Source organism: Salmo salar, chromosome ssa26, assembly GCF_905237065.1.
Source record: "Salmo salar chromosome ssa26, Ssal_v3.1, whole genome shotgun sequence".
NCBI lineage: Eukaryota > Metazoa > Chordata > Actinopteri > Salmoniformes > Salmonidae > Salmo > Salmo salar.
In genome coordinates, this window is record NC_059467.1 from 27,214,600 (window position 1) to 27,232,768 (window position 18,169).

Below are 18,169 nucleotides of genomic sequence, written 5' to 3' on the forward strand. Positions count from 1 at the left end.
CCGTATGGAAGTAATAATTACCTAGGTCCTTAACAAACCGTATGGAAGTAATAATTATTTATTTACAGGTCCTTAACAAACCGTATGGAAGTAATAATTACCTAGGTCCTTAACAAACCGTATGGAAGTAATAATTACCTAGGTCCTTAACAAACCGTATGGAAGTAATAATTACCTAGGTCCTTAACAAACCGTATGGAAGTCATAATTACCTAGGTCCTTAACAAACCGTATGGAAGTAATAATTACCTAGGTCCTTAACAAACCGTATGGAAGTAATAATTACCTAGGTCCTTAACAAACCGTATGGAAGTAATAATTACCTAGGTCCTTAACAAACCGTATGGAAGTGTTATGTAATCTATTAAGTTTGAATGAGTCAAGATAAGTGGAATTTGAAGTCATGACAGGAAATCTGTGTTCAATTCATAGTTCCTTTGACAATAGACTGACCAAGTTGTCCCCTTCCCATCTTCACCTAAATCCAATTTGATTGGTCACATGCGCCGAATACAACAGGTGTAGACTTTACAGCGAAATGCTTACTTACGAGCAAGTATTTTGTTTAGAAAATGTAACGCTCAACAGACAGTCCTTAGATTGTTCAAAAGTGTGTTTCACTGGTGCATTTAGAAGCGGAAGGGAGGGAAAGGGATTCTGTATAGTTGAGGTAAGACCCTCCTAACTCAGCTCAGCCAATCTGTCTAACCATCGCCATGCATCTCAAAGTTGTCCAACTCTAACTCACCCTCATCCCTCCTTCAAATCCCCCACTCAGCTTCTGGGAACAAAATCAAAACAAACAGAAGCAGGGGAGCCTTGGGGTGAGTGGGGGACGGCAGAGGGAGGATTTACAGAGGCTGCAGTGTGCTGGAGCCCATTTTCTAAATTATCTTTATTCAACGTTTCTCTGAAACAAACCCCTGCCTGCCCCCAGGCCTACGAGAGGGGGTGAAACAGGGATTTAGGGGAGAGATTTGTCTCTCATCTGTACAATGTTCTATTCATGATAGCAGTCTACCCATGGTGAATGGTTGATGTGTGTGTGTTTGGGGGTAGGGAAGTTGAGGAGTCCTTAGTTCCTTACGGATTAACCCCCCCTATAACTTTAGCTGATGTCAATACAGCTCCACCGTCGTCCCATTAGGAGTACCAACAGAGGCTGATAGAGAGCCAGGAGAGGGGGAAAGGGTACAAGTGCTCATGATGGAGCTGAACTGAAATGGAGGCCAATTAAACCCACAATGCCACAGGGCTGTGGTTGGTTGGCAAGGGGGTCAAAGGGGTAAAAGGCATAGTGGTTGACTATTCCACTTTTTGGCATCCCCTTATAGCGTACACCTCCATCTCTACTGGTGTTCCTGCCAGTCCTCTACACGCCCAGCTACTCTGGACTACATTAGGGCTTCCTCTCCTTACGTTATGGAAATGGGCCAGTTGTGTCCTCAGGAGAGGGAACCAAATGGTGACTGCATGGCCAGGAGACAGCAGTAGGCCTCCAACAGGCAGTGACAGACTCACCAAGACATCCATGAAACCTTACACTCAGACCACAATGTGATTTTACCAAGCTTTACATTTCAACCCGAACTACAAGTATAGTGCCTTCGGAAAAAAGTATTCAGACCACTTTACTTTTTCCACATTTTGTTACAGCCTTATTCTAAATTTAATTAATCGTTTTTCCCCCCTCATCAACCTACACACAATAACAAAGCAAAAGCTGTTTTTTGAAATTGTTGCTAATTTATTAAAAATAAAAAAACAGAAATATCTCATTTACATAAGTATTCAGATCATTTACTCAGTACTTTGTTGAAGCACATTTGGCAGCGATTACAGCCTTGAGTCTTCTTGGGTGACACTACAAGCTTGGCATATCTGTGTTTGTGGAGTTTCTCCCATTCTTCTCTGCAGATCCTCTCAAGCTCTGTCAGGTTGGATGGGGAGCGTTGCTGCACAGCTATTTTCAGGTCTCTCCGGAGATGCTCGATCAGGTTCAAGTCTGGGCTCTGGCTGGACCACTCAAGGACATTCAGAGACTTGTCCCGAAGCCACTCCTGCGTTGTTTTGGCTGTGTGCTTAGGGACGTTGTCCTGTTGGAAGGTGAACCATCGCCCCAGTCTGAGGTCCTGAGCACTCTGGAGCAGGTTTTCATCAAGGATCTCTCTGTACTTTGCTCTGTTCATCTTTGTCTCGATCCTGACTAGAATCCCAGTCCCTGCCGCTGAAAAACATCCCCACAGCAAGATGCTGTCACCACCATGCTTCACCGTAGGAAGCATGGTGAAGCATGACATGACATGAAGCAGACATGACACTTGGCATTCAGGCCAAAGAGTTCAATCTTGGTTTAATCAGACCAGAGAATCTTGTTTCTCATGGTCTGAGAGTCTTTAGGTGCCTTTTGGCAAACTCCAAGTGGGCTGTCATGTGCCTTTCACTGAGGAGTGGGTTCCGTCTGGCCACTCTACCATAAAGGCCTGATTGGTGAAGTGCTGCAGAGATGGTTGTCCTTCTGAAAGGTTCTCTCATCTCCACAGAGGAACTCTAGTGCTCTGTCATTGTGACCATCGGGTTCTTGGTCACCTACCTGACCAAGGCCCTTCTCCCCCGATTGCTCAGTTTGTCCGGGGGGCCAGCTCTAGGAGAGTCTTGGTGGTTCCAAACTTCTTCCATTGTGTTCTTGGGGACCTTCAATGCTGCAGATTTGTTTTGGTACCGTTCCTCAGATCTGTGCCTCGACACACCTCGTCTCGGAGCTCTATGAAGTCCTTCGACCTCATGCCTTGGTTTTTGCTCTGACATGCAATGTCAACTGTGGGACCTTACATAAACAGGCGTATGCCTTTCCAAATCATGTCCAATCAATTGAATTTACCACAGGTGGACTCCAATCAAGTTGTAGAAACACCTCAAAAATGATCAATGGAAACAGGATGCACCTGAGCTCAATTGAGTCTCATAGCAAAGGGTCTGAATACATATGTAATAAGGTATCTGTTTTTTTTGTTAATGAGTGCAAAAATTCCTAAAAACCCGTTTTCGCTTTGTCATTATGGGGTATTGTGTGTAGATTGCTGAGGATGTTAATTTATTTAATCAATTTTAGAATAAGGCTGTAAGGTAACAAAATGTGGAAAAAGTCAAGGGGTCTGAATACTTTCCAAAGGCACTCTATTTTAATTTACTAAATCTTGGGCTTTATCTCAAAACACAATGAATACAGGCCATGACAACACATTACATAGCCATTTTAATTCAATTGAATCAGCCTTTTACGGTAATAAATAATTTATAAAATCATACCCATACAAAATGTTTCAACAAAAACAATACACAATTGTCAGTTCTCAATTCGACACACATTTCTTCCTTTTCAGTTACACCATTCCATTTCCTGATTAAACAGCAGATAGGAGGCTATGATACAGCATATTCACAAATACTAAAGTTCCCTTGAAAGTAGATTCATGCACACAACCTGGCTCACTGAAAACAAACAGAAAAGACCCACAACAGCAATAACGGTTAACCTGTCACCAAATGTCCAACCTTTTGGCAGGCTACTTAAGCAGGCTGAGTTGTGACGCACGCCTTGACTTCACAGTTGCTACTGTATGCCTTCATCCTGACCGGTGCCAACCCAAAAGTAAATGAAAGTCTACAGAGTAAATAAGGCAGCAGCCGCACCTCTCCAGTTTTCCTCTCATAGTGGTAGAGGCTGCTCCATCAGCAGAGGGAGCGTGGTGAGGCTGTGGTCAGGCCACAGAAAAGGGATTTTGTGTGTGTGTGTGTGTGTGTGTGGCGACAGAAGGGCTTTCCCAAATATTCATTCATTTCGATAACTCCCTTCAGTTACAGACGACAAACTTGCTATGCTGGGTAGTCATTCTGAGTCGCCATCTCTTTTGCAACTACAAGCATTTGAGGCTCATTATTACCCTTATTCATCCTGCAACATAACACAACAACATGATACAGCACCAGTTCATCATGACAGTACAGTATTAGCAGCCTTTCCAGCCTTTCCATTTGAATGGTTAGGCAGGAGGGCTTTGAGGCTGAGCAGTGACTGGAGACTGTGACAGTCTTCTGTGTTGTGTTGGTGAGGGGGATGCAAAGCTGACAAGCTGCTAGTTGAAGTCCAGGCAGAGTAATAACAGGGTAGATTGTCTCTGACGCCACAGCCTCCATTTCCAGGCTTTCTCACGTTTGTTGGGAAACAACAGCCGTGCGATGATTGAGACTTACGAGTATGGTGACGCAAGACTACCGAGGCCATGGACTCAGAGGCCTGAGGAATTCCTTAGCCTGACCCGTAGAGGTGCAGGGGGTCTGGGGCTCCGCAGGCACGATGGACCCTCTCTCTGGTTCCTACTGCCAGGCTGGCTCACTGCACACAGCATGCTGAGGAGGTGAGCATCGACAGATGTGTTAGAGACTGCATTATCATCATATAGACATGGCTTACCTCAGTACTGATCTGTGAGTAGATTTCTGTTGAGTAATTAAGATTTCCAATATATTCAATACACATGGCAATAAAAAGGTATAATGGCTGTATTACTGTCCTGTATTATGGGACAAGCTCAGAGACTGAGGCTGTGTACCAAATGGCACCCTACTCCCACATAGCTCACTACTTTTGACCGGGCTGAACTATGTATGGAATAGGGTGGCATTTAGGATACAGATTGAGAGCATTAGGCCTAGACTTTACTGCTTTGTTTGTAGTTAGCGTAGTAGTAGTTTAAGGTCACCAGCCAGACAGTCTTGGGCGTTGCTGTGACCCCTCCAGCTGGAGAGCTGCCAACATGACATGGCTGACTGTGGCCGCAATGTGTTAAAATAACAGCAACGTAACAAGCCATGTTTATGAAACCTGAATCTGTTCCAAATTCATTGAACCCCCTTCGCACATAATTCCTCTGGAATTTCTAACCCGAAACAGGATATTGTCTGGCTCTACTATATATCAACTAACTCCCTCCCTCGCAGCTAGTGTGTGTGTTGTGCGTGTGTGTGTGTGTTGTGACTGGGGGGGGGGGGGTGTATTCTCCTTGGTTATAACCAAGTCTCACTTTCACAAGGTGGGTTTGATAGGTCAGAGGGCAGAGCAGCCCAGCGCTGTGCAGGACTGAGCTGAAATCAAAGATCCAGATGCTCCTACGGGGAGGCCAGCATGGTAAGACAACAGCTTGTATTTTACTAGTGGAAAAACCTCAACTGAAGGGAAATGTCATTACAGCTTCTCACTTAACCCCTGGTTAAGTAAATGACCAGTCTGCTTAGCTGCAAGGCCCTCTGCTGGGACGTTCTGTGACACACACCCCTACACCAGCACGTACACAATATCTAATGGGAAATGTGAATACCACGCTACCCTCACAGGAATACTCACAACTTCTCACAGATTCTGATAGAGGCTCTCTATCTATTGACACGTCTTTCTGGGTCTCCAGCATCTGAAAGACACAAAAAGATGATACGACTCAAAATCATGGGCCAAAATGTTTGCTTGGGATTTTTATATCTACTAATATCTAAAGTCAAGTCATCGCTATTCCTACCTTGATCTGTTCTTTGAGGTATTCAGCTCTGGTCATTAGGCTCCTGATCTGCAAAGTGAGAGGTGGTGTTTAGTATGTAATCCATCCAAAGTCATCCACATTCTCCTATCTATAATGTCTGGTGATGATGAGGGTAGACCAAGGTGGATGGCTTCCTATAATGACCCTTTAAAAGACAGATCTGTTGTGGAAAATAACCAGCACCAAGGCTGTAATACTATCAAATCACACCCAAAGTAAGATTACAGCTGTAATATAAATGTATTAACCTTCCAACTAGATCAAGGCTGGTGTTCTTATATGATAAGCCCAGGCATATTGAACTGGGAATTACAGCCCTGAGTTAAGAAAGGCTGAACTGTGTTCAAGAGATGAACCAACACACATGGAGACCATTCCTAGCTGCAGTCGGGGCTCTTTGTGTTCTCACACACATGCTTTCGATCTGCAGTCCGCCCCAGCGTTCGATTATTAAAGCCGCATCTGAATTTACTTAAGCCAAGCGCCCATAAAACTTCAAATAGGGAGGTCTATGAGCCCAGCTTTAAATCTCTCTCCCTCTGGGGTTTGTTGTTGAAACATTGTTGTGTGTTGTTGACCTGGTTGCTTGCAAAACAAATGCTCAAAACACAAAAGAATAACTTTCCTTTACCACTGAATATTAATACAGTCAAACTAATTGACTGTTGTAAGAGTATACCTCTCCAACTAAATGTCAAGGTCGAGGCTTAGCTATTTCACCTGACCATTGCTAGTGCAGTGGATACCATTATGGTGTCATATGACTGATATTTTTATAGATTTTTTAATCTTCACCTTTATTTAACCAGGTAGGCCAGTTGAGAACAAGTTCTCATTTACAACTGCGACCTGGCCAAGATAAAGCAAAGCAGTGCGACACAAACAACAACACAGAGTAACACATGGAATAAACAAACGTACAGTCAATAACACAATAGAAAAGTTAATTTACAGTGTGCGCAAATGTAGTAAGATTAGGGAGGTAAGGCAATAAATAGGCCATAGTGGCGAAATAATTACAATTTAGCAATTAAACACTGGAGTGATAGATGTGCAGAAGATGAATGTGCAAGTAGAGATACTGGGGTGCAAAGGAGCAAAAATAAATAACAATATGGGGATGAGGTCGTTGGGTGGGCTATTTACAGATGTGCCATGTACAGGTGCAATGATCTGTAAGCTGCTCTGACAGCTGATGCTTAATGAGGGAGATATAGCTCTCCAGCTTCAGAGATTTTTGCAATTTGCTCCAGTCATTGGCAGCAGAGAACTGGAAGGAAAGGTGGCCAAAGGAGGAGTTGGCTTAGGGGATGACCAGTGAAATATACCTGCTGGAGCGCGTGCTATGGGTGGGTGCTGCTATGGTGACCAGTGAGCTGAGATACGGTGGGGCTTTACCTAGCAAAGACTTATAGATGACCTGGAGCCAGTGGGTTTGGCGATGAATATGAAGCGAGGGCCAGCCAACGAGAGCATACAGGTCGCAGTGGTGGGTAGTATATGGGGCATTGGTGGCACTGTGATAGACCACATCCAATTTGCTGAGTAGAGTGTTGGAGGCTATTTTGTAAATGACATCGCCGAAGTCAAGGATCAGTAGGATAGTCAGTTTTACGAGGTTATGTTTGGCAGCATGAGTGAAGGATGCTTTGTTGCGAAATAGGAAGCTGATTCTAGATTTAATTTTGGATTGAGATGCTTAATGTGAGTCTAGAAGGAGAGTTTATAGTCTAAACAGACACCTAAGTATTTGTAGTTGTCCACATATTCTAAGTCAGAACCGTCCAGAGTAGTGATGCTAGATGAGCATGCATTTAGTTTTACTTGCATTTAAGAGCAGTTGGAGGCCACGGAAGGAGTGTTGTATGGCATTGAAGCTCGTCTGGAGTTTTGTTAAAACCTGTTAGGGCTAGGGGGCAGTATTTACACGGCCGGATAAAAAACGTACCCGATTTAATCTGGTTATTACTACTGCCCAGAAACTAGAATATGCATATAATTATTGGCTTTGGATAGAAAACACCCTAAAGTTCCTAAAACTGTTTGAATGGTGTCTGTGAGTATAACAGAACTCAAATGGCAGGCAAAAACCTGAGAAGATTCTGTACAGGAAGTGCCCTCTCTGACCATTCCTTGGGGTTCTTGACTCTCTTTATTGAAAACTTAGGATCTTTGCTGTAACGTGACACTTCCTACGGCTCCCACAGGCTCTCAGAACCCGGGAAAAAGCTGAATGATGTCGAGGCAGCCCCTGGCTGAAAAACATTAGCGCCTTTGGTAAGTGGTCTATCAGAGGACAATGAGACTGAGGCGCGTGCACGAGGCGACCCCATGTTTTTATTTTCTCTGTCTTTGAACTAAAACACGGTTTCCCGGTCGGAATATTATCGCTTTTTTATGAGAAAAATAGCATAAAAATTTATTTTAAACAGCGGTTGACATGCTTCGAAGTACGGTAATGGAATATTTAGAATTTTTTTGTCACGAAACGCGTCGGGGACGTCACCCTTATTTACCCTTCGGATAGTGTCTTGAACGCACGAACAAAACAGGATATTTGAACATAACTATGGATTATTTTGAACCAAACCAACATTTGTTATTGAAGTAGAAGTCCTGGGAGTGCATTCTGACGAAGAACAGCAAAGGTAATAACATTTTTCTTACAGTAAATCTGACTTTGGTGAGGGCTAAACTTGGTGGGTGTCTAAATAGCTAGCCCTGTGATGCCGGGCTATCTACTCAGAATATTGCAAAATGTGCTTTCACCGAAAAGCTATTTTAAAATCGGACATAGCGAGTGCATAAAGGAGTTCTGTATCTATAATTCTTAAAATAATTGTTATGTTTTTTGTGAACGTTTATCGTGAGTAATTTAGTAAATTCACCGGAAGTTTGCGGGGGTATGCTAGTTCTGAACGTCACATGCTAATGTAAAAAGCTGGTTTTTGATATAAATATGAACTTGATTGAACAAAACATGCATGTATTGTATAACATAATGTCCTAGGATTGTCATCTGATGAAGATCATCAAAGGTTAGTGCTGCATTTAGCTGTGGTTTGGGTTTATGTGACATTATATGCTAGCTTGAAAAATGGGTGTCTGATTATTTCTGGCTGGGTACTCTGCTGACATAATCTAATGTTTTGCTTTCGTTGTAAAGCCTTTTTGAAATCGGACAGTGTGGTTAGAGTCTTGTCTTGTCTTTAACGAGAGTCTTGTCTTTAAAATGGTGTAAAATAGTCATATGTTTGAGAAATTGAAGTAATAGCATTTCTAAGGTATTTGAATATCGCGCCACGGGATTACACTGGCTGTTGCGTAGGTGGGACGATTTCGTCCCACCTAGCCCAGAGAGGTTAACACAGTGTTCAAAGAAGGGCAAGAAGTATACAGAATGGTGTCATCTGCGTAGAGGTGGATCAGAGAATCACCCGCAGCAAGAGCGACATCATTGATGTATACAGAGAAAAGAGTCAGCCGAGAATTGAACCCTGTGGCACCCCCATGGAGACTGCCAGATGTCCGGACAACAGGCCCTCCGATTTGACACACTGCTCTATCTGAGAAGTAGTTGGTGAACCTGGCGAGGCAGTCATTTGAGAAACCAAGGCGGTTGAGTCTGCCGATAAGAATATGGTGATTGACAGAGTCGAAAGCCTTGGCTAGGTCGATGAAGGCGGCTGCACAGTAACCGATGGCGTTTATGATATAGTTTAGGACCTTGAGCGTGGCTGAGGTGCACCCTTGACCAGCTCGGAAACCAGATTGCATAGTGGACAAGGTATGGTGGGATTCGAAATGTTCAGTGATCTGTTTGTTAACTTGGCTTTCGAAGACTTTAGAAAGGCAGGGTAGGATAGATAATTTTTATTTTACCTTTATTTAACTAGGCAAGTCAGTTAAGAACAAATTCTTATTTTCAATGACGGCCTAGGAACAGTGGGTTAACTGCCTTGTTCAGGGGCAGAACAACAGATTTTTACCTTGTCAGCTCGGGATTCGTTCTTGCAACCTTTCGGTTACTAGTCCAATGCTCTAACCACTAGGCTACCTGCCGCCCCTTATAGGTCTGTAACAGTTTGGGTCTAGAGTGTCTCCCCCTTTGAAGAGGGGGATGACCGCGGCAGCTTTCCAATCTTTGGGGATCTCAGACGATACGAAAGAGAGGTTGAACAGGCTAGTAATAGGGGTTGCAACAACTGCGGCGGATAATTTTAGAAAGAGAGGGTCCAGATTGTCTAGCCCAGCTGATTTGTAGGGGTCCAGATTTTGCAGCTCTTTCAGAACATCAGCTATCTGGATTTGGGTGAAGGGGAAATGGGGGAGGCTTGGGCAAGTTGCTGTGGGGGGCTGCAGAGCTGTTGACCAGGGTAGGGGTGGCCAGGTGGAAGGCATGGCCAGCCGAAGAAAAATGCTTATTGAAATTCTTGATTATCGCAGATTTATCGGTGGTGATAGTGTTTCCTAGCCTCAGTGCAGTGGGCAGCAGGGAGGAGGTGCTCTTATTCTCCATTGACTTTACAGTGTCGCAGAACTTTTTGGAGTTTGTGCTACAGGATGCAAATTTCTGTTTGAAAAAGCTAGCCTTTGCTTTCCTAACTGCCTGTGTATATTGGTTCCTAACTTCCCTGAAAGGTTGCATATCGCGGGGGCTATTCAATGCTAATGGAGTACACCACAGGATGTTTTGTGCTGGTCGAGGGCAGTCAGGTCTGGAGTGAACCAAGGGCTATATCTATTCTTAGTTCTACATTTATTGAATGGGGCATGCTTATTTAAGATGTTGAGGAAAGCACTTTTAAAGAATAACCAGGCATCCTCTACTGACGGGATGAGGTCAATATCATTCCAGGATACCCAGGCCAGGTCGATTAGAAAGGCCTGCTCGCTGAAGTGTTTTAGGGAGCGTTTGACAATGATGAGGGGTGGTCGTTTGACCGCAGACCCATTATGGACGCAGGCAATGAGGCAGTGATCACTGAGAACCTGGTTGAAGACAGCAGAGGTGTATTTAGAGGGCAGGTTGGTCAGGATGATATCTATGAGGGTGCCCGTGTTTATGGATTTAGGGTTGTACCTCGTAGGTTCCATAATAATTTGTGTGAGATTGAGGGCATCTAGCATAGATTGTAGGACGGCCGGGGTGTTAAGCATATCCCAGTTTAGGTCACCTAACAGTACAAACTCTGAAGATAAATGGGGGGCAATTCATTCACATATGGTGTCCAGGGCACAGCTGGGGGATGAGGGGGGTCTATACAAGCGGTAAAAGTGAGAGACTTATTTCTGGAAAGGTGGATTTTTTAAAGTAGAAGCTCGAACTGATTGGCCACAGACCTGGATAGCATGACATAACTCTGCAGGCTAACTCCACCCCTTTTGGCAGTTTTATCTTGGCGGAAAATGTTATAGTTGGGGATGGAAATGTCATAATTTTGGTGGCCTTCCTAAGCCAGGATTCAGACACGGCTAGGACATCAGGGTTGGCGGAGTGTGCTAAAGCAGTGAAAAAAACAAACTTAGGGAGGAGGCTTCTAATGTTAACATGCATGAAACCAAGGCTTTTACGGTTACAGAAGTCAACAAATGATAGCGCCTGGGGAATAGGGGTGGAACTGGGGGCTACAGGGCCTGGGTTAACCTCTACATGACCAGAGGAACAGAGGAGGAATAGGATAAGGGTACCGATAAAGGCTATAAGAACTGGTCGTCTAGTACGTTGGGGACAGATAATAAAAGGAGCAGATTTCTGGGCGTGGTAGAATAGATTCAAGGCATAATGTACAGACATGGGTATGGTAGGATGTGAGTACAGTGGAGGTAAACCTTGGCGTTGAGTGACGATGAGAGAGGTTTCGTCTCTGGAGGCACCAGTTAAGCCAGGTGAGGTCTCTGCATGTGCATGGGTTGGGACAAAGGAGTTATCTAAGGCATTTTGAGTGGGACTGAGGGCTCTACAGTGAAAGAAAAACAGTAAGAACTAGCCAAGGCAGCAGTAGACAAGGCATATTGACATTAGAGAGAGGCATAAAGCAATCACAGGTGTTGATCAAGAGAGCTAAGACAACAACGGGTAAATGGCGATGAATGGGCAGAGCGGGTCTGTTAGGTACATACAGGACCTGAGTTCGAGGCTGGGGCCGACAGGTAAACAAAATGAGGTACCGTGTTATTGAAACAGTCCAGCAGGCATCAGCTGTGTAGCCGAGTGATCATAGGGTCAAAAGAGCAGCAATAGGTGAGTCAGGGTGCAGTTCGGTAGTCACTACTATACTAGGCGAGTAGGGGACACAGCGTAGCGTTCAGAAAAGCTAGCGGGCCGGGGCTAGTAGATGGTTCTTCGGCGACATGTAACAGAATAGCCGGTTGAGACCACATCGGGCGATCGCGTCGACAGTCCAGTCGTGATAGGTCGGTGGGGCTCCGTGTCGACAATAAAGGGTCCAGGCCAATTGGCAAAGGAGGTGTTGTAGCCCAGGAATTAGCTGGTATATGGGTGATATATGTACACCAAACTGCAGTGTCACTCATCTATTACGTTCGTAGCTTTTATTCAGGGAAACACTCACGTGACTACCAGAGAATGCTCCTTGGTGTGTCCCAGATATAGCTGTGCTTGTTTGGTCTCAGAGACCTGTGTGTGAGTGTATGTCTTCAGGTGCTCTATGTGCTGTTACGGTGAGCACTGAACCAGGTGCCTCCTCACCTCACATTCTCACCTAAATCCTCTCATCCACCTCACCCCCAGTAACTCACCTCAAATTCTCACCTCAACCTTCTCACCCACCTCACCGCCAGTAACTCACCTCACCGTGGAGCAACTCTCTCCGGCGCCCCTGGGCTTCAGCTGGAAGACAGACAGAGGGGGAGGAGAGGGAGAAAGAGAAGGAAGGAGGGAGGGTGGAGAGAATATAAAGAGATGGATCACTGCTCTCCTTATCACCATGTTTGCACAAGAGAGGGTAATTTACCGAGCCAGTTTGGTTGTGATAGCCCACTGAGGCTCAGGGGGAACCCTTGAAACTGAAGCAGCCTTTCTTCAATTAGCCTGCCTGAGGAGGAGGGGACCAGTTCTCCAGCAGCAAGGCATTCTGGGAAGGGAACGTAATCAACCAAAGGCTATAGCGAGACAAAAGGGACAATGTTTTCTCCCACAATCCCCCTGGTCTCGCTGACGTGCCACGGTCCCGTTCCCTCTGATCCATCACGATGATTTAACGACTCAAGCCGTCTCTTCTCTATTAAGACAGATAATAGTTTTTATTTGTTTCCAGTGTGTAATAACATTGAGAAATTAACTGTTGGGCTCTCAATGGGAACCAGATGGCAGCGAGCGGCTCTATACCACACACAGGGCGCTGGCACCAGGTCTCATCCACAGCTCAAAGCCACATCTGGCTCCAGCTCCACCATCATCATCCCCATGCCGCCTGCCTGCCTCGCCTCCCTCCGCCATTAGGACCATCTCCCAGATGAGGTCATGTAGAGTCAGGGCTAATAGAGACCAGGCCACAGCCTAGAGGAGTCTAGTCCACATACAGACACTGAGCCAGAGCAGAGGCAGCCAGAGCGCCGAGGAGAGGAGACCATTATGGGCCACCACTGCCACCGTCTCTTTAATAACAATAACAGCCAGCCAAAGCTGAGGGCTGGAGACACAGCAGACACTCAGGGCAGGCTCTGCTGCGGTCTCTGATGTAATAGCCTCTTAATTCTGGAGATTGAATTACTGTGTTACTCCCGGACTCCCCGCAGGGTTGTAAAATCACACCTGTGTTTATTAGAGTCCATGCAGCAGACGCTGTATGTGGCATAGATGACTGACTCATGGTTTTCCCCATCTAAAGGACTAATATAGTCTATGTGGGATTTTCAGTGAGCAGACCTTACCTGCCAGGGCTAGCAGTAGTTCTCCCAGACTCTGCTGGTACAGAGCCAGTGTATCATGGTCCTCTATCCCATTCTCCTCCTGGAATGGAATACAAGTGTGTTATGAAAAGGAAAGACGTCCCACTATGGTATAGTAGTCCACTCTCAAGAAAGCCCCCAGATCCCATAACTACAGCCTTCACTGTAGCGGTAGCCTTCAATCCATCCTGCTGTAGACAGCATCTACAAGCCACTACCACCCTCCCAGCTCTCTCACTCCTCTCTGGTAGTCTCCCCAGAGCTCCATCATCATGCCCTGCTCATGGTACCCAGTCCCCTCAGCTTACCATGGCGATGGCTGTAGATGCCAGCTCCAGAGCAGCCAGCACCCGTGGTTGGTCCCGGGACATCTCTGAGAAGGGGACAGAGAGAGAGAGAGAGAGAGGGGGACAGAGAGAGAGAGAGAGAAAGGGTTGGACTTGAGGCCTTCTCAGAACACCGCCTTTAGGTACTTTTCAATACCCAGTTACACTTGATAATGTGCTCCTTCTGAGTCTTATGAATGTGTTATCAAGTCCTTAAGAAGGTTCCCTTCAAATAAAGTAGGGTTTAAATTAGGTCCTCTATATAAGGGTCATGAAATATGGTATTTATGATGTACAGCGGGCAAAGTTAGCTGTATTACCTCTCAGGATGTCTCTGGTGGACTTGAACTGCTCAAAGCAGAGGCTGTTGTCTGCAGACACCAGAGCTTTCAGCTCCTCTGCCCTGGACACGTACTGACTAACCTGCAGGAGGGGTTTATATTGCTGTCATTCACTTCATTCTATGATGTCATCCATAGCATGTGTTTTTCATCCATGCCATATGTTATTCAAATAATTTCGGTCTAGCCTTTGGGGTATGAAAATACAATAGACCAAATATACTTATGTACTCTGTACCTTTTGCCTAAGGGCATCTTTACGCAGTCTGTCTGTCTCATCTGGAAAGGGGAGAGAAGATACATTTCTTAGACAGTTACCAATAGTGTTCTGATTATGTCATCTCCAGTTCTGTGAGCTTGTATCACGTTTCAGTTGATGTTGGACTGTGGTACGGAATTAGACATTATATAGATGAGAGACCTGAGAGAAGTTGTGATTGTGGCAGGACGGGGCTGTGCATGCTGCTCTTACAGTGAATGGCAGGGACAAAGTGCTCCAGTGCGCTGCAGTACAGAGACAGAGCAGCTGATCTATCCCCCTCCTGGTCCTTCTGAACAGCTTTCAGGACCAGATCCTTCTGCAATAGGAGACAGACAGCGCGTCACACCAACACATCTAGCTCTCTCTCACACACCCGCATGCACCCGAACACACACACACCGCTTTCCCCAGGCTCTCTGCGTTGGGCATGTGCTCGAGGTCCACCCAGGGGTGGGAGAAGAACTGAGTGAAGGTGAGGCGGGTGTCAGGGTCCCTGTCCAGCAGCCGCAGCAGTAAGTCCCTGCAGTTCCTGGACACTCTGGCCCCTGCAGGCAGCTGAGACACACAACACAACCAGAGAACCACCATGTTTTTATAAGTTGTAACACGTACTTTGTGTTATCCTTGATGATTTTAAATGCAGTATCCACTTGTGGCTGGAATTATATTTTTAAAACTGTCGAATAAATTATATCTATCTTCCAACTAATTACACTCTGTCCTGACCACTGGATTGAGGAGGAGACTGTAGAACCCACTCCAGCACAGGAGTGTCCCTTCCAATAAGAAAGCACTGCGAGATAAGGTTTATTGGGCAAGTGTGCCACCCTGTGGTGGCAAATATACTCACAGGGGAAAGAATGATTCTTCTAACAGCAGTCACAGAATGAACAATCATTGCTACCACACATTTCCTTAGATAGATGTAACAGAGCTTACCTCGATGGGCTTGTCACTGCGGATCTTCTCCTCCAGTTCAGCATAGGATCTGGAGGCAAATGGCGCCCGGCCAAATAGTGTCTCTACATACAGAAGTAAGAACAACAAATACATGATAAGAATAAGTGAGAAAGCAATATAAACTTAAACCATCTTTGGCATTCAAAGCGGTAACGTTGTAGTTTGATGTCACTGAATTGTCTGGTTTGTGCTTAAGAGAGCATAGAGTGTTCTATTTAATCTTACCATATAGGATGACTCCCACAGACCAGAGGTCGACCCTGGAGTCATACTGCCGTCGACACACCATCTCAGGGGCCATGTAGAGAGGAGAGCCCCTCAGAGCACTCTGCTCATCCCACGGAGACATGTAACTCGCAAAGCCAAAATCTGACAACAGCATAGGGCAAAAATGTTTTAGTGCAAAGTGCACTAGACTAGTCTCAGTCAAGACTGTGATACACCTGGTAATACTTGGAGCAGCATTACAAAATCCTCTAATGCATAATTTAGTGGTGCAACTGTTGCATTCCATCATTTTAAATGTCACAACTGAATAGCGCAGACAGTGACACCAATAACCTCTTGCATATTGGCACTGCTATGATTTCGCAGCTATGATTCATATCACAGTCCCATGGTGATGAAATGCAAGAGATTCATAAAGATAGAAATGTGACCATAAGGAATACTGTATGTAAGTGTGATTGTGGCACTTGCCAGTGTGCTGTACCTGCTAGTTTAAGAACAGAACCATTGAGCAGAATGTTCTGGGGTTTCAGGTCCAGATGGGAGATGTTATGATTATGGAGAAACTGAAGAGCGCAGGCTGTTTTCAGACATGTAGCAAGAGAAGAGAGAGAGAGAGCCTTATTGCTGTTGGTCCCACCATTTTGTGTTATATGTATATTTTGACAATGTAAGTAATATAACTTGCCACGTCAATAAAGTCTTCTGAATTTAATTGATTTCAGTGGGAGAGAGAGAAAGAGAGCGAGATAGTAGGAGAGAGAGATAGAGAAAGAGAGAGTGGGGAGAGAGAACTGCTCAACATCATTAAATAGTGCTCTAAATAATGTAGGTTACTTATACCTAAAGCACCACTGACTCTGGTGTGACTCACCTATCTGCTGCAGGAAGAGCCGAGCCACCCTCTCAGGTAGCAGGCGCCTACTGTGGATGAAACGGGACAGGTCCCCACCAGAACACCACTCCAGGATCAGATAGATGTTCTCACTGTCCCACTGACCAATGGCAGAGAACAGGATTAGACTCAATTCACTCAGACAAGGATATGAAATGTAGCCTGCTGAGTCAGATCAGTTTGTGCTCTCTTGTCTGGCAAGCAATGTGGGAGTCAGGATAGCCTATATGAAATGTACTTATATGAGTGGGGATGGGCTGATTAAATATTAAACTGATTGTAAACCTGGAAGTCCTTCAGCTGAACAATGTGAGGGTGGCGAACAGTTTTCAGGATCTCTATCTCAGTCAGCAGGTTCTCCATAGACACCTTGTTAAGACTCTTCTTCCCAACCACCTTCACTGCCACCACCTCCCTGTTGTCCCCCTGCACACACAGATCCAGTAGACTGAACAATGCTCTAGTCTGGGACATGACATCAGTTTGGATGTCAGGCTACAGAGCCAGTCTCAAAACTCTCATTTCTATTAGGGAAGTTGCTACTGTTTACTTGTGTTGTTTATGCAAGTAGTTGTGCTTATAGGCTAGCTAGTAGCTAGCTAACTCGGTCTGCAACGAATGGAGTACCTTTCTGTAGGCTTTGTAAACTGTCGCATAGGTGCCACTGCCCAGCCTCTCAGTGAGAATGAAATCAGCCAGTTTCGGTGGGGCGAAGCTCGAAGCCATGATGATGATGTTCACAGTTGCATCAAAGTTGCTGTGGACCCCTTCACTGCTGCAAAGTGCACTAGAACATATATAGAGGAAGACGGTCTATATCATTCAAATTTAGCTACAAAAGCAATGCCTATATCTGACCAGACTGAAGTGAAACAGGGACGTCTACAATAATGGCTGTTGCAGCTAGCTAGTACAGTACTACATAGGAGATATGTTGAGCTGACTTGCTGCTATCTAGCAAGCATTTTTATTTTTAACTCAGCCCATCTTCTATACTTCTCAGAAATGTGTATATTTAGACAAATATTTACCGTCATTCAAGTATAAATACTGCCGAATTTGCAGAATGATTCTTCTTCTTCAAAGTTGTATTGACAGACTACACCTATTGGTGTATTGCCGCCACCTACTGTACAGGGTATTGAAATCAAAAATATTTCAAATTCAGGAAGGGGGGGTGACATAAAACAACAACAAAAATCAAACATCCGTCCCACTCCTTCAGTTACATTCAAATCACATCAATACACAGACTCCGGTGCCTGCGAGTTGCAGAATGATTGTTTACATTGCTAGCTAGCGCCACTGTGAAAATGCTGTCGTGGTCAGCTGGTCAAAACACGTCAACTCGTCGATGCTCCAAACCATGGCCCTTTTTTCTACTGCCCTCTACCGGTTTGATATTTAATACTCGGCCTTATCGAGAAGGCCTTATCTGTAAAGGTAATCCAGAGAAGACAACCTCACATTTATTGAAACAGTAATCAGTCATTGCTACAGTAAAACTCTTACTATGTATGTGGCTTTTACAATAGCAGCATCAAGACGACATTAACTGACTGTTCTAAATGTGAAAGTTACAACACAAAACTAAAGCGCAAGAGGGCGCTATGACTCCATTCCCATTCACTGTTGATGACCGGAAGACC

The 18,169-nt window shown here is 45.0% G+C and overlaps 1 protein-coding gene across 5 annotated transcripts; it reads right to left on the reverse strand.

Moving 5' to 3' along the window:
* Positions 1–3,238: 3,238 nt before the first annotated feature.
* LOC106587558 (serine/threonine-protein kinase ULK3) lies at positions 3,239–17,870 on the reverse strand. Of its 5 annotated transcripts, XM_014176059.2 has the most exons (18): positions 17,809–17,826; positions 17,552–17,649; positions 17,148–17,307; positions 16,806–16,946; positions 16,500–16,620; positions 16,110–16,205; positions 15,623–15,766; positions 15,377–15,459; positions 14,837–14,992; positions 14,648–14,753; positions 14,414–14,454; positions 14,155–14,257; positions 13,817–13,881; positions 13,491–13,569; positions 12,407–12,447; positions 5,574–5,621; positions 5,405–5,468; positions 3,239–4,410 (listed from the first exon to the last, which is right to left on the reverse strand). In XM_014176059.2, the coding sequence occupies exons 3-18, from the start codon at positions 17,244–17,246 to the stop codon at positions 4,394–4,396; spliced, it is 1,404 nt and encodes a 467-aa protein (XP_014031534.1). In that variant the 5' UTR covers positions 17,247–17,307; positions 17,552–17,649; positions 17,809–17,826; the 3' UTR covers positions 3,239–4,393. The 5 variants fall into 5 exon arrangements, with proteins under 5 accessions (XP_014031534.1, XP_045564551.1, XP_014031538.1 ...); XM_045708595.1 differs by having other exon boundaries at positions 17,552–17,867; XM_014176063.2 differs by lacking the exon at positions 14,837–14,992 and having other exon boundaries at positions 17,552–17,870.
* Between the last annotated feature and the right edge of the window lie 299 nt (positions 17,871–18,169).